This window comes from Microchirus variegatus, assembly GCF_963457635.1.
Source record: "Microchirus variegatus genome assembly, chromosome: 3".
Taxonomy (NCBI): domain Eukaryota; kingdom Metazoa; phylum Chordata; class Actinopteri; order Pleuronectiformes; family Soleidae; genus Microchirus; species Microchirus variegatus.
Window position 1 is genome coordinate 10,545,230 of NC_139804.1, and position 22,847 is coordinate 10,568,076.

The following is a 22,847-nucleotide window of genomic DNA, read 5'->3' on the forward strand; positions in this document are numbered from 1 at the left end:
AGGAGGATGATGAGAGAGCAAATTATCTTATTGAGAATAAATCATCAAACTCTCACCAAACAAGATTAACAGATTTACAACAAAATCAAAATTATTTTCATTAGACGTAAAATATGTAATAAAATGGTTTGCTAAAAAAAATGCTATTCATTTCAACATATTTTGTTGTATTTCACAATATATGGTTTACCGGTGAGACCAAACTGAATTTTAGTATGTTTTTAAACATTTTTAAAAAAGATTAGTAACGTTACAGGGAGCTGGAGTGACCCGGAAGTGACCCCCTCAAGTCTTTCCTGCACCAATACCGGCAAGATGGCGGCGGACACGCAGGTCTGTGGGGCTGTTTTTTTTAATAGGGTGCTGTCCGCGTACACGATGATAATAAAGCACATAGGCAACCAAAAGCAAAGTATAACGAGTGTCGCTTCATGAAAACGGTGTGTTTGGTATGTTAGTCGAGAAACGAGAGAAGCAGGCGGCTAAACGTCGCCAGTGGCTAGTTAGCAGCCTGTTAGCTCTGTGCTACGTAGCCCTAAAATGTGACTGATGAGACTGAGCAGCAGCCGCAGCAACGTCCGCTCACTCTAACACAAGGGTCGAGATTTAGCTGTGAATTGGAACCTTTTGATAAGCAGATTGAATTAGTGAAAGTGATATATTTCCAATGTTACATTTACGTTAAATATACGTTATACAGTGATTGTCTGTTATAACGATAAATAACTGGTGTTGGTGCTTTGGTTGCCCAGTGTGTGTTTCATCGCTTTGTCAGCCATAGAGTCATGGGGAATTGGTCTTAAGTTGAATTACAATACAGATATGGAAAGCCTTGTTACCATGTTTTCATGTTCAGTACTGACATCTTGGGCTAGGCATAAATTGAACAACATCATATAAACTCCTAAAGAAAAGTTTGGAAACGTTATTCCAGTCAATTATATATCCCCTTTAATAACCAATTGGTAATGTATTTTATGTCATTGGAAAGCCTGATTAGTCACCTTTTACAATGAGGTACAACTTTGTTGGACACATTTGTTGTCAGAACATTATCGGCATTTATAATATGTCCTTTGCAATACATATTATAAAGATACTTTGAACTGCAATAAATGTAGATTATTGTGTTATGTTCAGCCTAGAATTTACAATAAGATTACATATTTATTGCGTGTAATTGTAATTTAATTTTAATTTACAATGCCTTTATACATGATGAACGAAATGTTGACAAGAACAATACGTAACAATTGTTATCTCGTACTACATCATCATCATTTTTAAGAAGTCCTTAGTCTGGTGTCAAACAAGCATAAAACTGAAAAAATAAAACACAAAGGCATTCACGGAACACTTTTTTTGTTCTATTTTACAAATTGTCGAGCTCCTTCTCTGTGCATATTTGCAATCACTTGAGATTATTTCTCTGTTCTGCTTACACATGTCTGAAAGACGAGGAAATCATTTAAAGCTCACATAGAGTGGTACTGTTGCACATAGTTATGGAGGTCTACTTACATACATTAACTTGTCTTTATGGTTTAAAACCTCCTAGTTGCTGTAAACGAGCCGATAGAAATCTCTCCTCACTGAAGCGTGAGCGTTCCCAACCGTCTTGTGATTGGCCAATACCCGGAAGTGACGTAATTGGCACACCCGCTCTCAGAAGCGTAGCTCCCCCTCTGGAACGGTGGATGCACTGCTCCTCATTATCAAAACATTGTTTTAGCACTGTTTAAAAATAGCTTCGTCACGACTCCCTGCCGCAGTCCCTTTTATGACTTTGACCCGGAGTCAGACCCAGAGTCAGAAGACACTGTCACAAGTGAAACACCTCCACACGGACGTTATTCTTCTTCTGCGGTACAATATACGCAACTGGATTTGCCCGGACTAGTGCCCGGACCAGGAGGATCCGCTGTTCAGGAGAAATGCTGTTTTCGTAACCAGAACAGGTTTTTTCAGAGATCTCGCTGAGCCCGAGATTAAAATACAATTTAGCGTTGCGCTTGTTTCGAACCTCCAGGGCTTCATAAATGAGGTAGATGTCGCAGATACCCACCAAAAAACAGCGTTAATTTGAACTTCCGGTCTAGGTCCGCTTTAATAACTGTTGCACTGAGTGAAGATGTCACTGTTGTTTAGGTCATAAGACCAGTCCTTGTTTTAAATGTCACTTGTGTTTCAGGTTTCAGACACACTGAGGAAATTTGCTGCAAAAGTGACCACAGCTAGTGTGAAGCAGCGGAAGGAGATATTTGGAGACCTGAAACGGTGTATAAAGGGCAAAGGTGAGGGATTTTGTGTTATCAAATTTATTACACTATGAAAATTATGTTAAAAATGTCAGCTAAAATCTATGTATTTTTTTGTTATTTCATAATGCCTTGTAGAGTTACCTGAACCTGCCATCAAAGGACTATGCAAGCTCTTCTGTCTCACACCACACAGATATCGGTAGGTTTATGAAATGATGCACTTTCACCTACTACAAATATCAAAGTGCAATGCTTGTGTTAAAGGTTTTAGAGACAATGTTCACACTTTTTTCAGAGTATCAACTAGTTTCAACTAGTGAATGCACCATGAATTGAATGTGGTTGACATAATGTAATGAAAACCTCAGCATTACGGATGTGTTTGCTTTTCAGGGATGCTGCATCACGCAGAGAGCTGCTCTCTGTCATCAGCCAGCTGGCTGAGAGTCAGCCGGACATCCTGGTGACCAGTCTCCTTCATTGCCTGCTCAACAGTGGAATCATCAGCAAAGGCACAGAGCCCAGGTAGTGCTCTGACCAAGTGTCACTTTCTCACAGTAAAGATTGTTGTGAATTTCAGCTGTTACAAAATATGTCCTGGACATTCTCATTCTCCCATATAATCGTTGACATGATTACAATAGTTTGGAAGCTGTTTTTTTGTTTGTTTCTTCCCTTCTTATGTTTTCTGTTGTGGTATTTTCAGTAAAAGCACAGGCTCTGCTGCCTTCATTGGCCTGTCATGGACAATCCAGTTAGTCACATCTGTGTTTTCTGCCCCAGAGAAAAGAGAAGGACCCATTTGGAAGAAAATGGTTGGTATTACTATTATAAAAAAAACTAATGTCTAAAAGTGATAACTGATAAGATTGGTCTTTTTGGATGTTGATATCATGCTTGCACGTGTCTTCCTTTCCCTTAGGTGGAGGTTCAGAGCCTTCTTGTGGCTGAGGTTGTGGGTGGAGCTAAGACCATTGCTCAGAAATCCTGTCACAGAAATCTCAATCACCTCTGGGAAGAAGTGAGTGTAGTAAGCACTGGTAGTGATATGTGATATCAAAATTGCGAATCGTCTTTTAAGTTCCTACTTAGTGTATAAAACTGTGATATTGGAATATATGTTTGCCATGTCAGGGTTTCCTCCAGGATTTTTTTTAGACTGGGGGAGGTCTGCCCCAGTGGGGGTGGTTGGATTTTTTGTGAAATTAATACAATTACAATTAATACATTATTTACTATAGGGTTTCCGGTACATGATTTGAAAATAAGAATTGAAAATAGGATCATGCAGTATCACTAGGCCAAAACAACAAACACAACAACAACAGATTAAAGATATAAACTAGTTTCAAGATTCAAGATTCAAGATGCTTTATTTATCCCGAGGGAAATTATTGTGCAACAATTGGGAGGTAAAAGTGTAGATGTACAAGAGTTAAAAGATACATTAAATAAAATAAAATAATAATAAAAATAAAATAAAATAAAAATAAAAATAAAACAAAAAAAATAAAATAAAATAAACAAATAAGACAATGCAACAAAGTGCCAAACAGAAGGAAAAACAGTAACTTACAACAGTAACTTAAATGCAACAATGCCACAAAAAAGAATCCAAAAAAGAATCACAGTCAACGTAGGTATATATAATATACAGCAGTACGCACGGAAATAAAATAAGTACAACTAAATATGGTGAGCACATGTTGAAAGTGATAAACAGTGATAAGGTGACTAATGATATCAGCATAGTGCAAACAAAGTAAAGTGATGAAGTGATATGGGTAAAGTGACATTTTGATCAGGACCCAGTGTCTCCACTGTTCCTAATGCGGCCAGAAGTAGCTAAATTAAACAGCCTGATGGCCACAGGAAGAAAAGACTTCCTCTGGCGTTCTGTGTTACACCGGGGGAGAATGAGTCTGTTGCTGAAGGTGCTTCTGCTCGAAGTCAGCAGCTGGTGGAGAGGGTGAGAGTTGTTGTCCAGGATACTGTGCAGTTTACACAGCATCCTCCTCTCAGACACCACCACCAAAGAATCCAGCTGGACCCCCAGGACGGAGCCAGCCTTCCTGATGATCCTGCTGATCTTGTTGGCGTCTGCTGCCCTCAGCCTGCTGCCCCAGCACACAACAGCAAAGAAGATGGCACTGGCTACCATCGACTGGTAGAACATCCTCAGCATGGTGTTACATACGTTGAATGACCGGAGCCTCCTCAGGAAATAGAGACGACTCTGGCCCTTCTTGTACACAGCCTCAGTGTTCTTGGCCCAGTCCAGTTTATTGTCCAGGTATACTCCAAGGTACTTGTAATCCTGGACAACATCAACAGTCACACCGTTGATGGAGATGGGTGTGGGGGTAGATTTCCTCCTGCGGAAATCTACCACTAGCTCCTTAGTCTTGGTGGAGTTGAGAATCAGATGATTAGCTCCACACCAGTCGACGAAGGAGTCCACAACGCCCCTGTACTCCTCCTCCTTCCCCTCACTGACACAGCCAACAATTGCAGAGTCATCAGCAAACTTCTGCAGGTGGCAGGACTCAGAGAGGAACTGAAAGTCTGAGGTGTACAGGGTGAACAGAAAGGGGGAAAGAACAGTTCCCTGTGGAGCCCCAGTGCTGCTGACCACAGTGTCAGACACACCATCCTGCAGTCTGACATACTGTGGTCGACCCGTCAAATAGTCCGTAATCCTGTTTATACTGAATACAGTCAAACATCTTTAAATAAACAATTACCTGGGCATTACCTAAGCTAACGTTATCTTGTGCTGTTCAAAACTTGTATAGAACTGTAGTAAATTAAGTTTTACAGTTAAAAATTAATCTACAACAAAATAATATCTCTCTCTATTGTATGAACAAAGACTCGACATGCTTTGTTAGGCCTAAAGTAATCTCTCTTTAACAAGTGTCAGTGGTACAAAAATAAAATAAAAATAAAAATCTCTCTGAAATGATGATAGAAATAATCAGTATCCTGTATTAACCAATCAATAACAAATGTATCCCTTCAGCCTAAATCCATCTATACATTATAGGGCTGACATATATTCGGAGGTGAAAATTAATATTCGAATGTGGAAAAACACATCCACGCAGCCAGATGTCTGCTTTGCGAGTGGGCACGCACTGCATGTAAACGTTTCATTAATGTTAATATATTTGTTTTAATCACTGAATGAAGCCTGTCATATTTGGGGCAAGAGTCAGGACCTTGCATTGCTTGCACAAAACTCTTGATCAGCACTCATCATTTGTTTGTAGTTTATTTAAACCAGTATCCACAGAGAGCGTGAAGACTTGTTGGCACAGGGTGGGAGGGAGAGACTGAGTGAGTGAGGTCTGCGGTCTTGCCCATTAGTTCATTTAGTTATTTTTGTGTTGGTAATATGTTGTGAACAAAACTGTTTCAAATATAACCTAGCTTAGGTACCCTTCTTTCACCATTTTCTCTCCCTCCACCTCAGACTGTTGTCTCTACTCCCTTCATCTTTAGCACGCCGCAGCTAGACAGGCAGGTGGTGTTGGTTTTTCAAAGTAAGGGTAGTCTATTTTGCAGCGTAAACAATAATTTACATGAATATAAGCATAAAACAACATAAAAACAAGGTAAGAAAAACAAAACAAGAAAAAAATTATTCTGAAGGTGTGGCGGCTTTTATTTTGCTGTGGCGGTGCGCCGCAATCAATTACATGTAGAAGAAACCCTGCATCTCTTAAGCTCTGACATGTGTTGTGTTTAACAGAACCCTGGACTGGTTGATCAGTACATCAGCACACTCTTGAGTCTGGACCAGAACCCTACAACGCTGGTCCTGCTGGGGGGGTGTTTAGACTTCTGCTCTGCTCAGAAAGACAAAGCCACAATCGAGAAGCATAGGGTGAGTTGTTTTATTCTTTCATTTGTAATCATACATATTTTATCATCCATCCATCCATCTTTACACTGGGTTCCAAAAAAAAATAAATTGTTGTTGTCTATGTCTTTTCAACTGAATTAGGACCATTTTTTTATTGGAATTTTTTTATTGCGAGAAATAAAGAAGGATTTTGCATCATATGACGTGAAAATAGGGCTGTAGCGATACACTAATCTCATGATACGATACACGATATTCAGCCAACAATTCGATACGATTTGATATAATTCGATACTCTTACATCATTTTCTGAAAGATTTAAAGGGGACAAAGTGAATTTGGTGACATCTTGAGAGTGTTCCATTTACTTGGATTGAATTAATTGAACTGAAAACTAAAAACATCAATTACACAATATATGTCTCTGACTCGACAGAGTCTACAGCTTGAAAATGCTGGACAAAATTAATTAAAGATGTGATTAATGTGATGAGAAAATTAGTTCCCTTTATTGAAACAGTGCAAACTGTAGCTTACAAGCCTGAATAGTAAACAAAGTTCAGTATTGCAATTAACAATGGAGAGTTAAAAAGTGCATCAAATGGCCTGTTCTGAACAGTTGCTTTTTTAGCTCGACACAGAACACATGAAGCAGCCAGTCCAGCCACCAGGTCAGTAAACATAGTACCATGGCTTTCCCCAAACAGTCAATAAGAACATCTTTTAATCATTTAACTTAAAATTAGTGCTGGGCCATGAACGGCGTTAACGCATGACTCGTTTCCATGATGACTGACCGGAAAAATACACGCGTTACGTCATGTTTACGTGACTCCCGATCGTTAAAATTTGTCTCCAAAGTAACGCTAAACTTTTAAAACAGAGGCACACATAGGCAGTACACAGGCACGCTGGTTATTTGTAGCGCTGCTCTTTTCGTTTGATAAACAGACCAGTTCGACTGTAGGCTAACTGAGCTAACTGCTAAACGGTGTCTGGACTCCGGTGACACGGCATGAAAAACTGTGTTGCTTTCTTCTTTTTAAACCCAAAGTGCTTCCACACATCTGCTTTTAAGCACAAAAGTGTTGGACTTATGTTTGCCGCTATTTTCTTGAATCTCCTCCCTCTCACTGAGTAAACAGAAAGAGGGAGACGTCGGCGTGTGAATTAGGGTCACTTGCTATAAATGCTCTACAGCGACACTAGCAGCTGGCTGACCTAATCGCTCTTCCTGCAAGGACGTGCCAGGTGGAACACTGGGGATTTGAATGGGACTTAATGTATCGATACTCGTGGCTGAAAAATCAATACTTTCTGACAAAATTAAAAAATCGATATATATTGCATAATCGAAATAAAATCGCCCAGCCCTACGTGAAAATACTTGTACACGTAAACAAAAACATTAAAAAACAAATATGTAGCTTTGTTCAGAAAGTTGATCGACCAAAACCAATGACATTTTTGGATTCAGCACATCAAAATGATCCTAAATCGGAGGGTTGCAGGGGGTGCTGTGTCTTTCTCAGCTTACATAGGGTGATAGGCGACACCCTGGACGGTTCGTCATCCATCGCAGGCATATTTTATCATGTGCTGGAAACGAGTTTCAACATTTAATAGGTGTAATTCTTTTTTTTCCCCAGAGTGCCATGTTGGACTTGTTCATAAAATCTGTCCTTTTGAGCAAGACCAAACCACAGCAGCACATTTTGAACAAAAGCAGCTCCTTGATGCGTCATGTGACTCACTCTGAGTTCAAGGAGCTGCTTCTCCCCACCCTGCTGAAGACAATGCTCCGCAGTCCAGAGAACGCCATGCAAAGTGAGGCGCCTGCAGTTTCTTGTGACTGAGATCAATTCTCTGTCAGCTCTCATATATTTGATTAAAATGCTGTCTGCTCCCTCTCCAGCCATTTCCTGTCTGCTGTCTGCCGTAACACTTGACCTCAGTCAGTACGCCATGGATATCGGGAAGGCCATAGCAAGTAAGGCCTGAATGGATGCTAGGCTAATTTAGTTCTGTAAAAGAAAATTAACTCAGCCAAGAAAGTTTTGTTTTTACCTGTGACTGACTGACTGTTTTGAGCAGAATAACAGAAAAAATAATTATGAGATTTTCACAAAACTTGTATAGAGTTGTGGTTTGGGTCAAGAAAGACTCTACTAGGGCCAGGTCGTACTTTCCATTTTCACGTGTCCGCAGAGAACCATTCCACATAAATTCCATCACCTGCTTAGCCTCATGGACAAAAGTGATTCTGTGATTCTCCCTGTAGCACAATAGTCCAGTCCAGTTGGTGGCACAACATAAACATGCTTTAGGTTTGGGGTAAAAGGGCTTATTTAGGAGTTAGCTTGGCTATTACTTCAGGCTTGATTTGAATTTAATGGAACTACTGTCCCCTGGTGGAGGTATACTAGATATATTACTGAGTAGATAGTTATGTGTTGAAAATATAATTACTTTATGCTTGACGTGTTTCAGGCCAGCTGAAAGCCAATAATGCCCAGCTGATGGAAGAGGCGGTCCAGGCCATGCAGGACCTGGCCCAGCAGTGCAGTGACCCCACCGTTGTGCAGGACATCATCACACACCTCTTCAAGATTCTCGGAGGTGAGATTATTTGTCACTTATTAAACTGATACTTTGTCTTATTCAAGTTTGGATTTACTCACTGAAACACAACTCTCATGTTTGCAGGTTCTGAAGGAAAGCTCACAGTTGTAGCTCAGAAGATGAGCGTGTTGTCAGGTACGAGGCCTCGCAGACTATATTTATGTTAATTAGGACCTGTCCATGAGTTACAAATGCAAACAGACCTGTTTTTCCACATGCATTTTTCTGTGCTAATGTTGCAGGGATTGCCAGCTGCAGCCACCATGCTGTGTCAGGAATGTCCAGCCAGTCTCTCAGTTCTGCGGTCACTGTGATGTTCATCCCATATTTACAGCAAGAAGGTATTACTGCTGTCTTTTCTTCCTGCCAAATACTATGCAGTTTGACTAACTTAAAGGGGCTATATATAAGAAAGTCATGAAATTACCATGATTTGTCCTCAGAGATTACGGTAACTTAACATGTTTAATTGAAATACTGGCTTCACTGATAACAATGGTAAAGCCAGTTTATCCACAATTTCAGTTTTCATTTGAGGGCTGCAAACTGTGTTTATGTTTAGGTTTGTTTTTTTAATCAGGGTTTGAATGGGTGTTTGAAATCCTTGAAAATGCTTTAAATTTAATGTTGTATTTTCAGGGTTTGAAAAGTGCTTGAAATTTGGATAAAATGCTTAAAAATGCTTGAAATACTGACTATATTTCTTTCACAAAAATAGCTTATTGGCTGAATAATTTGCTTATTAGACAGCATAATATACTAAAAACTGGGATGGACCTCACTTGTGTGTGAGATGGTGACTATTATAAAATTATGTTCTTGCTTGTTTATAGCAACATTTCATCGCTTAATGTGATAGAAACTGTGAAATAACCTTTTTGAGTATGTTTATATTCATATTAATTTACCACAGCTGCAAGGTGCTGGAAAATCATAAAACATTACTTGGAAAAGAGCTTGGATTTGACCATGGAAAAGGTGTATGCACCATGTGTCATCCATTGTTCCACCCATACCCAGGTTGCCAGAGTTATTCGAACACAGTGAGCTGTAGCTATGGGTCAGAAATACTGAATGTAACCAAACCAAATGTTTATTTTTCTTTAGTTCACGAGGGCACCTTAGTGCACACAGTTTCCGTGCTGTCACAGTGGAGTAGTCGCCTGACAGTAGAAGTTCCCTCTCCTCTCTTGGATTGGTTTAAGAAAGCCTTTACCCTGAAGACCTCCACCTCTCCGGTCAGACATGCGTACCTCCAGGCCATGGTTGTGGCCTTCAAAGGTTAGATGCACAGTGGAGTTGCCTTCATGTCCAGATCCAGATGCAGTGATTGACCACCAGTAACCATTGATTTATTTTCTCTGGTCTGCAGGTGACACTCTGGCCCAGGCCTCTAACCTCATGCCATTGCTTCTCCAAACGGTGGAGAAGGCAGTGGCCCAAAACTCCCAGCATGCATTGCTTGCAGAAGGTGTGGCAGCTTCTGTTCTTTTGAGTCGACTGGCTCTGCTGGAGACACAAACAGGTCATTTGAGTCCTTTGTTTCTATATTTGCTTTTACTTATTCATCAAGATTAGGGATCACCATGGTATGAACCATATTTATCTTGTTTTCATTAGCCTGTCTCCAAAAAATGTGGCATTTGTTGTTATATACACTGATATTTGTGAAGGTTATGCATCATGAAAAAAGTTGTCTAATTTAATATGTTGTTGAATAAGTTAATAATGAGGTTGAAGGGGCTCTAAAACTGTTATTTTTTATGATGAAATGTAGTATTAAAGGTAATTTTATACATTTGTAAGTATTCATATATAGCTTAACAATCTGAAGGGTAGAAAGATTTTCTTTATATCCCTGGAATAAAACAAACTATCATGATAATCATTATTTACCATTTGGTCATTGTTTTAAATATTGGTGTCTGCTCATGTGTTTTGGAGTACTTTAAGCATGACAGGATGTACAGCTGATGAGGATTTTTGTTATCTCTGCAGAAGCAAAATTCAGCAACTTCTGGAATGTGATATTAGATGAAAAGAAGCCACTGTTCACCACAGAGAAATTCCTCTCTCAGGCCAGTGAAGAAAGTAAGGCCATTTTTATCAACATCATCACATGGCTGATTTAAAATGTCGAATAAAAGTGATTTTCTATTTGTGTCTGTCGCTCGCTCTCTCCAGCTCTGCTTACAATGCTGCTGCTCTGTGAGAGGCTCTTCTTGGACCACGCTCACAGATTAAACACCAGCAAATCTCAGTGAGTCTGTCCTTCTGTTCACCTGCACACGAGTTTGACTGTGAAAACATCTTAGCACCTTCACAAACAAGGAGCATATTATTAGCGGGACTAATAAAGGACAACCTTATTTTCCACTTATAAATTCATACTAATTGCTTTAGTATACGTTGTCAAAAAGAGACCACATTTACTTTTTGTGCTGGAAAAATGCAGAATGTATTGAATAAATTAAATTAATTTTGTTTTTGTTTTTGTTTTTTATCCCTGTAGTTCTTTAATTGCTTGTTGATTTCTCCTGCGTGGCTGTTGTGTAGGATGTATCATCACACCACTGTTGCAATCCTGCTGTCTCGGAGCTGGCGTCCAAGGAAGAGGGCACAGCAGACAATCAGAAAGCTGCTCTCCTCTCTGGGTGGATCGAGTCTTGCCCATGGCCTCCTGAGAGAACTCTGTGTGGTCATCAACAAACATAAAGTAAAGACTTGTTTATCGAAAATACACCAGTATAAATATAGTTCTTTCATGTGTTTTGGGAAAACAATCTGAAAGTAAAAGAACAACTTAATTATTGCGACTCACTGACTGACTTTTGTAAATTGTCAGGTTTTACCCCAGGATGCCCTGGTGTCGGAGTCAGGAGAGCTGACTGATCTGGGCAAAAGCTATGTTCCTCCTCGGGTCCTGCTGGAAGCATTGTGTGTTGTTTGCTCTGCTGCCAGCCAGTGGAGCGACCCTGTGGAAGCAGAGAAACTAGCCATGGACCTCCTCATCATCACTCACCATCCATCCATATGTATGACAATGAGTTATTCTTCTCTTCTCTTGTTTTACTGCAGTTAGCAATTAGTTAATCTGTAATGTTGCATTATTGTTAGTTTTTCCCCTCATTCATTGACTCATTCATTTTCTGTATTAATGACTGGTTATTGATTCTGTCTCATTCTTTGCATCTCATCCTATTCATGGACTTCTCTTTCAGTTGAAGTTCGTCGAGGTCTGTGGCCCATTCTTCTCTCATCCATGAACATAAAAGCAGAAGAATTTATCGAAAAGAAGATGGAGTTGATTCTGCCACATCTGCTGGTGGTCCATGCAGACAACCAGGTCTGACAATAATTCATGATTACGCTGTCAGTAAAGGTCACTAAATTGATTTCTCTGGAAGTTGATTAACGGATATGCTAACAGTTTTTTCTCAATCTACGTATAAGAGACATTGTTATTATCTCATTCTGATATTTTACACCTTTTGAACAATTTAGGGAAGTATTTGTGTTTTTGTTTGTGTAAATTTAGATTTTTCTGATTTGCCATTGTTGTTTCAAGCTTCTGTTCAGTAATTACTGTGGTTTTAAAACATTACAGTGTTACCACATTACACACCATGGAATATTTTACCTTTTTGGTAATCTATGCAAGGATGAGATTTGCTTTCAGGCTGCACTGTTGATATTTTTTAAAATAGTAATACAAGTAATAATCACAAGTAGTAAAGGGTAAATATACAATTCTAATAAGATAATATAATAATGGGACATCTTTGCGTACACTGTCTGAAATTGAAATAGGGCGGTCATTGGCTGAGAATCCTGTCTGCCAGGTTGCCATTTCCATGAACCAGCTTGGTACACAGATGCTAGCTTGCACTGATATGACACTTAACAAAAGGCTCACCTAATAAAATCTGCTCCTGCTTCAGTCTTCAATAGCTTTTGAATACATTAGCTGCTGTATTTCACTGTTAGACAGCCTTTTCTTGCTGGAAACTGAACTTTTTATACTGCACTCTCCCCTGCATCAAAATTCATAGAGAAAATCTGAATTTTAAGCTTGTGGGGACCCAAGAGCTGATGGTTTACTGGTGCTTCATTTGGTAAGTTTATGTAACTGAGCTAAATTCAAACAGAGTACTTTAATGACAAAGTCACAAGTTAACACATTTCAACTCACTGATAGAGGCAGCAGACGATTAAACAATAAAGTCCTGTGTGTTAAGATGCAAAATCACAGTTTTTGTGGGTTTTTGTGCAGGGGGAGAGTGATTTACAAACCTAGGTTTTCAGCCAGAAACAAGCAGCTTACTTGGCAAAGTAAAACCCTGAACTATCCCTGTGAGTGTTTTGTCTTTACTTAACATTATACACAGATTTATATTGATCATATTTGTCTCCCCAGGCGCCAAAAAATGCTGTTGGCACCCTCTGTGTTCTCTCCCCAAACAAGCTGTTACCACGGGTGATAAGTCGCATCACTGAGGGACTTTCCCAAACTGCCTTACTTCAGGTCACCAGGGAGGAGTATGCCATCATGCTGACACCTGAGGGAGAACTATATGACAGCAGCATCATTCAGAGGTAACACACAGGCTACATATATTACTTGTCAAGTATTCTGCTCCTGGTGATATGCCTTGTGTTTAGAGCCCTTAAAATGCAGAAGGTTGAAAATGCTGCTGTTCCAGTTTATCCAGTTTTTTGCTTCATGTCTGGTTCTTAGAAGCCACTACTCCACTGTCACCTATAAACAAAAAGCCTTGTTTACACCTAGTTTGTGTCTTATAACAAAACAAAGGCCTGCAAGGATTTTCCGCTTTTTGTTGTTTCTCATTAGTAATACAAACAATTGCAGAGAAAAATCAATTCCTGTCTACACCAGCATGTGCATGCTGTGTATACCTGAATTGTCAGGTTATATACTAGAGATGCAACAGTATTCGGTATTATACCGAACCGTTCGGTACACCCTGTTTGGTTCAATACGCAACGGCAACAATGGTATTTCGGTACATTTCAGGCCTACTGTCAAAATGTATTAAAATACACAATGATGCGTGATTAGATCCACTCAGGCTGCACAGTCAGCGCTGCTCTGCTCATGCCGCCTTCAGCGTCAATCAGCGTGAGTGAACAAGACTCTGAAAAAAAGGAAGTTTGAAGCGGCACCGTCGTCGTATAAGTCCACTGTGTGAGATCATTTAGGATTCAGCGTAGACTACGATGAGAATGAGAAAATGAATGTCAACAAACATTAAGATATATTAAGATATCGAAACCGTACCGATACCGTGGCCCAAAAACCGTGATACATACCGAAGAAACTGTACCGTTGCATCCCTATTATATACATTGTCAGGTATGCTGCTGATGCAGATGATTTCTGAAAAGGACATAAAACTGCTTGTCTGTACACAGATTGTGAAAATGATGTTTAGTAGCAGGATGGTTGTAGCCACAGTCTCTCTAACCCCTGCTGACTTCAACAGCAATCTTTAGATTTTGCTTTTTGTTGCTGGAACTTTGATTCACTTCACCTCTGCTCTTCATGCAGTGCCCACGAAGAAAGCATCAAGAAAGCCAACATGAAAAGAGAAAACAAGGCCTACTCTTATAAGGACCAGATCATTGAACTGGAGTTAAAGGAGGTAGAGTACACTTACCAACAGTGCTGTGTAGAGTTGTCACGATACCAAAATGAGTAACCACGGTACGATACCAGTCAAAGTATCACAGTTCCATTTAGTATCGCGATACTGCGGCCTTTTTAAAATATTATTATTTTTATGAAATGCAATGTATTTGTACAAGTTATAAATACGTATTAATAGCTTATAATGTTGTTTGGTGCATGATAAACATAATACTGGTGAAGTAGGAATTAGACTGAATGGTTGGGTCAAAGTACATGAACAAAAGCATATAAGCAATAAAAAACTAATAAATGAAGTTAAAATGTATATGGTTGAAATTGAATAATTCAGTTTCGTTTGCACATTAATTTATGTTTAACTAATATAAATAATAAATTTAGGATAACAAGTCCAGTGTCTGTTAAAAAATTTGACACCAACGTTTCTTCTTCAACATAATAAACCATAGAGGACAAAATACAATAAACAAGAACTGATTCCCTCTAAAAAACTCTATTTTTATGCATTTTCTATGTGCTTTATACTTTGACATCCTTTATCTCTTCATTCCTCAGCCTGTACACGGAGCATATAGCCTAATATTAGCCAATGAGAAAATAAACGGGGCATACCAACCTGGTATTCGTTATATAAATCTGGGTGACGACACTGCAGGTGTTTTTTGCGGTTGGAGGTGTTCCCTCCTTGGCTTGGTGGCAGCATCTTCATCTTCTATTGCTTTACCGTCTGTGCCTTGTTTAAAGCCAAAATAGTTCCAAATGTGACTTTTGGAGTTTGTTTTCTTTAAGCAAAGTTAGCGGTGCCACTGACGGCGATGCCGTGGCAGACTCGCCGGTCGGGCCCGGTGCTTCTGCCTTGGTGAGTGCGTTGTCTAGTATTGTAACTGTAAATTGTGCGCGTGTGTGGGCGAGACAGACTTAAGCTTATTGTTCGTTTCGAAGCAAATTTCTATCGAGGCAGAGGTGTCTTCATGGAGTTCATTCTTGCTGACAGAAACACACATACAGCCAATCGGCTAACAGACGGGCGGACCCAGCGTGCAGAAACAGCCTATCATATCCCTGGACGTCACCAGTAACAGGCCAACAGCCAATCATTCAGCAGCTGTGTAGTTTGGTTGCAGTAGTTGCAATGTGGGTTTGTTTACAAGGGAGTAGCATGCAGTGAGAAGTCGGGAGGCTGGGAGGGGAGTAGATGTGGACGCTATGTAGCGGAAACTGGCACCTGTATATCGTAATCTACGGCATTACCGCCATGTAGAATTTCTAGTATATTAGGAACCGTTGGCACGAGGTGCACCGTGGGTATTGTGCAACTCTAGTGCTGTGTGATGTGGTGTGAAACACCGCTTTGATTTCTCTTTACTCTTACAGGAGCTTAAGAAGAAAAAAGGCATCACAGAGGAAGTGCAACTTACCAGCAAACAGAAGGAAAGGATGCAAAGCCAGCTTGATAAGGAATCTTCTATTCGAAAAAGACTTCAAATGGTATGAAACCAAAATCTGACAATATATTAATAGAATCCTGAAGCACAGCTTTTTAAACATTCTTCTTGTTTGACCTGTGGCCCACCTTGTTGTCACCAGCTGGATGCAGATTTGCAGAGTGTGATTGGTCTGCTCGAAGCTGTTTTGATAGAGAAACCAGCTCAGCTCACCAGGGAGCTGCCAGCTGTCTTCCAGGTCCTACTGCCCCTGCTACACTCCCCTCTGTCTGCTCCATGCATCCAGAAGGCCTTCCTGGACATCGGAAAGTGCCTTATGCCCAAGCACCTTCACTATCTAGGTACATTTTAGTCTTGTATGGTATAAATAAATACAGATTTGTCTCAGTCGCTCAATTAAATCAGTTTAATCTTTTAACCCCTTCTAGCTGTGCTTGTTGGTCACGTGACTCTGCGGTTGTTGAAGCCGGAGTGTGATCTTGATGAGGCCTGGGAACAAGAGGACCTCAACACAGCAGCCACTCGTACTGTAATGCTGCTGCACAGCCAAACTGTCCCGCAGAGAGAGAGCAAAACTGCTGGTGAGCACAGACCTGGAAAGCAGTCTTTCAGAGGACAGGACAGGCATAAATTGGTTGGGTTGGGTACTATCATGTAGTCTGTTAGTCTGACCTTGGCATCAGTCTAAAAGCAGCTTAAAATCTGAGATATGAGAAGAAGTACACATTTTCAGCAGGAGAAATATAAGAACCTACATTCAACATAGAGAACAAAGTGTATAAAGTCTATGTGCTCTGTCATTGTCCTGCTGTAAACTCCCTCTTCTTTGCTTTTTTCCCTCAGATGTTGCTCCACTCTCTGCACCAGCTTTCTCCTTCTGCTTACCCCTCCTCAACGCCGTGATCAGGAAGTCTTCTGGCAGCACTGAGGAGGCCGAGAACATAATGACCAAAGCCTTACAAGTCATCAAAGAGCATTCACAGCTGAGGGCCGACACAGAAGCTGATGACATGGTTATCGATGAGGTAAAGTCACAGGCGTGATTAGTTTATCTGCTGATCTGTTCACCTATATAGCGTATTTCACTGTGTCGATTCCCCCCACCCGTATTAGTTATAGTCATATTATGTTAATGATGCAATCATCACATCATAATTAAAATTTGTTTCTTGATTGTATGAGTCGTAGAGTGTGACAGACACTAAAAAGGAGAGAGAGAACTGCTGAAGAGGTAAAGAAGAGAAGACCATCAGACAGAAAACTGACACAAATATGTCTCCCCTTGTATAAAATCTAAAGATTTTGAGCTTGGCATAGCTTCTAATGTTTCAGTGCCTCCTAACAGTGCCTCTGTGTCAAACATTTCTACTTTCACATTGTAATTGTTTTCTTTTCTCAGAATGGGCCTGAGCTCCTCCCACGTGTCAACATGTTCCTGCTACTGATCAGAATTATTTCCACGGCCACCCCAAGAATCCAGGTAAACAAGCAGCTTGAACAGTCAGAGGTTAAATTCAGTTCAAATTAAAATAATTCATCATATGCCTTCCCTAGAGCCAAGTTTATCCATTGTTTGTGAATGTAAGATATTTGCTGTATTACATTTATCTTTGCTGAGATATCTGAGCTGTGAGACGCTGTGTTTCAGGTGTTGGCATCTCAGTGCCTGACAGCTCTGTCTGTCAGCGCTGGAGGAGGAGATGGCTGCACTGTAGCAGAGCAACAAGAGATCGATGTCCTACTCGATGCCCTGCTCTCACCCTGCTTCTCTGTCCGGGACTCTGCGCTCAGGGTGGGTTTAGGATCAATTTGTATTAATGATCGTGTGTTGACCACAGCCATAAACTGTGAGATTGTGTTTTTACGTTCTCTCGTCGTCCTTTGTCCCATTTACATGAACGATGTATAAAGGGAACATTTTAATTTGCTTAGAGTTGGACACTGACTGTGAATGTGAAAGCGAATGGTTGTTTGTCGCTGTGTGTTGGCCCTGTGGTGGACTGGTGTCCTGTCCTGTACTCCGCTTTTCCCACTATGTCAGCCCTAGCCCCCCCCCAACCCTCATATAAAGCTGTAGAAAATTAATGAAATGACCAACCAACCATTCCCAGAGAAGAGATTAGACTGTTTGAATCACAATTTTGCGAATTTATCTGATGACCAAACACCATGATCATCCATGGTGTATCCCATAGATATTGGATGGATAGTGGTAGTACTTGATCATTCATTTGCATGCAAATAACACCCAGTTAATTTTGTGCTCAGGGTTTGTTGGAGATGGAGTTTGCCCTACCTACAGACAGCACAGAGGAATCTGGTCTGAATTTGCTTCGCAGGCTTTGGGTTTCCAGGTTTGATGTTGACGAGGAGGGACGGGCCTTGGCTGAAAAGTAGGTGTTATTATATATCTTTTGTTTCCGTTTTTATACTTCAGGGCCCAGGGGTGGGAATTATTTTTTTTCTCAGCCTTTTTTTGTGGGGCGGGGGGGGTCTGGTGCTTGCAGGAGTGAACTGTGCAGCGGTTTTAGTGCCTCTGCCACAAGTCTTCGTTTCACTCGCAGCATAGTCCGTTACTTTAGTTGACGTGCCATCGGGCATACCGGGCAATGCCCGTTACGTGCCTCCCTTGTTAAAATGAGTTTTTCGTGCCGCCGCACCGGAGCCCATGCACCGTTTACCAGTTAACTCCGTTAGCCGCTTTAGTGTCGTTAAGCGCACCTACAGTGGTAGTTTTTGCCATGGAAACGCATCATGCGGCGTATAGTGCCCAGCACTATATATTAAAAATCATTTTTGTAAATAATTTTTTGTTATCCTGTAATATTCGTGAAACATTTAGGTAATCAGTAGGGCTGCAACTATGAATTAATCGATTTCAGATAGTTTTTTTTTGTTTGTTTTTTTAGCAATTAATACTAGCTTTGTGATTTTTTTTTTTAGCTTCCTAAAAGTGAATATTGTCTGGTTTCTTTGCTCCATTTGAGCAAAAAATTCCCGATTTTTCAAGAAGTTTGACCTGCCGACTTTTCAGCATACAGAAAGATATATATTTTTGCATATTTTCTCTTTAATAGAACATTTTAACATAGAAATACAATCAGTTCACATCCAATATCCAACTAAAAATACAAAACGAATCACTATAAAATAGAAGTATATATAAAAATACAAAAACAATTGTCATGATACATTTGAACATGCTACCATGGAACATAATAACTAAACATAACATAATAAAGTGTGACTTTTTGAACAGATTACCACTATAAAATAGAACTAAATAATGCTGTGGAATATTCAAACACATCTTAAAAGTGCAGTGTTATGGAACCATGTTGTTCACATCCAATATCCAACTAAAAATACAAAAACTAATCACTAGCTGTATGTGTAGTTTATTTAAGTTTAAACATATTTCACAACATAGAAACCTACACACAAATAAGTAAATGACCTCTCTCTCTCGCTCGCGCTCTCTCTCTCTCTCTGTGTGTGTGTGTGTCTCTCTCTCTCTCCCGCCCCGTGCCAACAATGCCTCGCGCTCTCTGCGCACACTGGTTTAAATGAAAAACAAACAAATGCTGATCAAAAGTTTTGTGCAAGTGATTTAAGATCCTGACTCTTGTCCCAAATAGGACAGGCTTCGTTCAGTGATTGAAACAAATATATAAACATTAATGAAACGTTTACATGCAGAGCGCTCACTCGCAAAGCAGACAATAGCGGCGCAGCACCGCCACAGCGCTGCGGGTGCGCGGATGTTGTGTAATCAAATACACCGGTATGGCCGTATATTAAAAATTCATATCATAACGGAATAAAAACGGTATTCAGTGTGAACCGGTATACCGCCCAGCCCTACACTCTACTACATGTGCGTGTAGCCGTGTGCACTTTTGTTGCTGTTGCTGCGCGATGCGGGTGCATTTGATCGGCTTATTAAAATCGGAATATTCTGACTGATCGGCCGGTCACCGATTTCGGCCGATCACGTGAAAATCGGCCGATTCCGATCACTGGCCGATTAATCGGTGCATCCCTAATACTTAAGTGAGCCTGCTTTTTTATCCTACAAAATGTGGTCATGAACTTAAGGAGTATGGTGATGTGTAAACTAATTTCTTGGTGTGTCTGTCTTCCCTCTCAGACTCTGGGAATCTCTGGGTCTGGAGCTGGTCCCTGAGCTCTGCTCCCTGCTGATTGGAGATGTCACTCACCACGAGGAAGCTGTCCGCTCTGCTGCAGCCGATGCATTGTCACATGCCGCATCCGAGTACAGAGACCAGTGTGCCCCAGTGCTCAGTCAGCTGACCGAGCTCTACCAAAAGAAACTATATGTAAGTACAGAGTCACACGTTTACTCTCTCAGCTCTGTCTATTACGTGTGACTGAATTTGAAATTGAGAAACCCAAGTATAATATATTCTTATATTTTCCTTTTTAAAGAGACCACCTCCTGTGCTTGATGCCCTGGGTAGGGTTATCTCTGAATCTCCACCTGACCAATGGGAGGCCAGGTAAACTTCAGTCTTTGTCAAGAAGAATTGCCTGTAATTTTAAGGCCTTTGCACACAAGACAATGGTTTTGTGCACAATTGATTAGCACATTGCGAATAATTTCTAAATCTGTATCCAGTCAATGCAGCTTTCATATCATGGAAGTTTTTCATGTGACAGCTAAATTGGAATGTGTTGATGATTTGTATTGCTCGCTGTTTACATCCCGCAAGGAAGCAGCGAAGAAGAGCGCACAAATTATGGTGGAAACAGACAAAGATTCTCGAAAACTCCGACCCAAATTTTCCAAAGTTTGGGAACATTTCACTGAAAATAAACCAGCCAAACACGTTAAATGCAATCTCGGTGAAGTGCAACTCTCATTTCTTTTTTCTTTCACACTTCTTGTTTTGTCAGGTGTGGCATTGCTGTGGCTCTGAACAAGCTGTCCCAGTACCTGGATGAATCTCAGGTCACCCCGCTCTTCCTTTTCTTTGTTCCTGATGCTTTGAACGACCGCCACCCTGAGGTGCGGCGCTGCATGCTGGATGCAGCCCTCTCTGCACTCAACACGCATGGAAAGGTACAGGTCGCTTCTTTTCAACAGCTATATATGAAACACACAATGTGCACTTTGAAATAGCTATGTATATTTGCACTACACCTTAACTTATGTCTCTGCTTTTTTTGGAACAGGACAATGTGAGCTCTCTGCTGCCCGTGTTTGAGGAGTTTCTGAAGAACTCCCCACATGACGCCAGTTATGACTCTGTCCGACAGAGTGTGGTTATTCTCATGGGTTCCTTGGCCAAACATCTGGACAAAAGTGACCCCAAAGTCAAACCTATTGTGGCGAAGCTCATTACTGCACTTTCGACACCTTCTCAGCAGGTAAAGGACTCATCCCATTCAACGTGTTTGTCTAAACTGAAATTCAAAACGAATTAAAAATAACTTCTCTGTTTTGTCAAATTTGTCCTCAGGTCCAGGAGTCTGTGGCCAGCTGTTTGCCTCCTCTAGTCCCTGCCATCAAGGAAGATGCTGCAGGGATTGTGAGAAACCTGCTGCAGCTGCTGCTGGAGAGTGACAAATACGCAGAAAGAAAGGGAGCAGCCTACGGACTGGCTGGCCTGGTCAAAGGTCTTGGGATCCTGGCGCTCAAACAGCAGGAAATTATGTCCACACTGACCGACGCCATCCAGGACAAGAAAAACTTCAGACGAAGAGAAGGTCAGTAAACACTAAGCTGTTTGCCTAAACTTTTTGGCTTTGGACGAAATCATCTTTATACAGATATTTTGTGTGGTTCTAAAGTATTATCGTACACACTGAAGCAACAAAATATTTATGTGGACCAAAGAATAAACTGCCGACCATCTGTTTGTCACATACAGGAGCACTGTTTGCTTTTGAGATGCTGTGTAACATGTTGGGGAAGCTGTTTGAGCCGTACGTTGTTCATGTGCTGCCACACCTCCTGCTCTGCTTTGGAGATGGAAACCAATACGTCAGAGAGGTGAGCAGGCAGACAATTTCCTAAGGACACTGTCTTCTCTGTATTAGTCTGTTAAAAAATAGTGGTAGCCTGTTCACACGCTAATGTTTTCACCCAGGCTGCTGATGACTGTGCCAAGGCTGTAATGAGGAACCTGAGTGCCCACGGAGTGAAACTGGTGCTGCCCTCATTGCTTGTGGCTCTGGAGGAGGAGTCTTGGAGAACTAAAGCAGGTGAGGCCCCATAGAGGTCTGGAATGTATCAAGGGTTAAGAATTAAGAATGTGTGGTTGTCTTCTGCTGAGGAAGCTGCTCCCAGCAGCATCCATGCAGCAGCTTAGGAATAGAATCTTTTCAGTGGAGACGTGTGACATTGTGAGGGTACTTCCCTCATCTCTGCAGCTTCCGTGTTCTTATAATGACAAATTCGACAGAAGCGCAGTCCCACAAGCACCATTGTTAAAAACATCTTAGCTTCTAGTAATAGCAACTTCTATTCTGATTTGTATATGATCACTATCAAATGTCTTTTCATGTCTAACGCTGTTTGTGGTGAATTACCCCTTATATCTTTAGGCTCAGTAGAGTTGCTGGGTGCTATGGCTTTCTGTGCACCCAAGCAGTTGTCCTCCTGCCTGCCCAGCATTGTGCCCAAACTGACCGAGGTGCTGACCGATTCCCACGTGAAGGTGCAGAAGGCTGGCCAGCAGGCCCTGCGACAGATCGGCTCCGTCATACGTAACCCTGAAATCCTGGGTAAGGCACATAGTGATGTGGACTGAGTTGTTGGCACACAACTTGATTCTCATTGGCCTATGATACTTGTTTCTGTATGTATTTGTGTGTGTGTTGAACCCACCCTCCCTTCTTGCAGTGTTTGTGGTCTGTAGGGCTGTAATCAACCAAAGAAACTTTTGGACGACTAAATCCCTGAAATTTCGACTAATCGGGAGGGGGGGTGCTTTGCGAGTGCGGCTATTTTAATTTGA

General features: G+C 41.0%; 1 protein-coding gene across 1 annotated transcript in view; it reads left to right on the forward strand.

The window, feature by feature from the left end:
* The first annotated feature begins 309 nt into the window (after positions 1 to 309).
* Positions 310 to 22,847, forward strand: part of gcn1 (GCN1 activator of EIF2AK4) — a 38,703-nt gene continuing 16,165 nt past the window's right edge. Inside the window, exons 1-36 of the mRNA XM_083887158.1 lie at positions 310 to 333; positions 2,192 to 2,294; positions 2,397 to 2,460; positions 2,655 to 2,786; positions 2,968 to 3,076; positions 3,184 to 3,282; positions 6,016 to 6,150; positions 7,779 to 7,956; positions 8,045 to 8,119; positions 8,620 to 8,748; positions 8,836 to 8,886; positions 8,994 to 9,092; positions 9,859 to 10,032; positions 10,124 to 10,276; positions 10,750 to 10,842; positions 10,936 to 11,011; positions 11,308 to 11,467; positions 11,597 to 11,786; positions 11,973 to 12,097; positions 13,169 to 13,347; positions 14,321 to 14,414; positions 15,794 to 15,907; positions 16,007 to 16,205; positions 16,293 to 16,445; positions 16,708 to 16,889; positions 17,264 to 17,344; positions 17,513 to 17,656; positions 18,133 to 18,257; positions 20,015 to 20,204; positions 20,314 to 20,384; positions 20,782 to 20,947; positions 21,061 to 21,255; positions 21,348 to 21,594; positions 21,759 to 21,880; positions 21,978 to 22,092; positions 22,435 to 22,614. Coding sequence (XP_083743284.1) covers positions 316 to 333; positions 2,192 to 2,294; positions 2,397 to 2,460; positions 2,655 to 2,786; positions 2,968 to 3,076; positions 3,184 to 3,282; positions 6,016 to 6,150; positions 7,779 to 7,956; positions 8,045 to 8,119; positions 8,620 to 8,748; positions 8,836 to 8,886; positions 8,994 to 9,092; positions 9,859 to 10,032; positions 10,124 to 10,276; positions 10,750 to 10,842; positions 10,936 to 11,011; positions 11,308 to 11,467; positions 11,597 to 11,786; positions 11,973 to 12,097; positions 13,169 to 13,347; positions 14,321 to 14,414; positions 15,794 to 15,907; positions 16,007 to 16,205; positions 16,293 to 16,445; positions 16,708 to 16,889; positions 17,264 to 17,344; positions 17,513 to 17,656; positions 18,133 to 18,257; positions 20,015 to 20,204; positions 20,314 to 20,384; positions 20,782 to 20,947; positions 21,061 to 21,255; positions 21,348 to 21,594; positions 21,759 to 21,880; positions 21,978 to 22,092; positions 22,435 to 22,614 — 4,720 coding nt within the window. The 5' untranslated portion in view covers positions 310 to 315. The remainder of the gene's footprint in view (positions 334 to 2,191; positions 2,295 to 2,396; positions 2,461 to 2,654; positions 2,787 to 2,967; positions 3,077 to 3,183; positions 3,283 to 6,015; positions 6,151 to 7,778; positions 7,957 to 8,044; positions 8,120 to 8,619; positions 8,749 to 8,835; positions 8,887 to 8,993; positions 9,093 to 9,858; positions 10,033 to 10,123; positions 10,277 to 10,749; positions 10,843 to 10,935; positions 11,012 to 11,307; positions 11,468 to 11,596; positions 11,787 to 11,972; positions 12,098 to 13,168; positions 13,348 to 14,320; positions 14,415 to 15,793; positions 15,908 to 16,006; positions 16,206 to 16,292; positions 16,446 to 16,707; positions 16,890 to 17,263; positions 17,345 to 17,512; positions 17,657 to 18,132; positions 18,258 to 20,014; positions 20,205 to 20,313; positions 20,385 to 20,781; positions 20,948 to 21,060; positions 21,256 to 21,347; positions 21,595 to 21,758; positions 21,881 to 21,977; positions 22,093 to 22,434; positions 22,615 to 22,847) is intronic.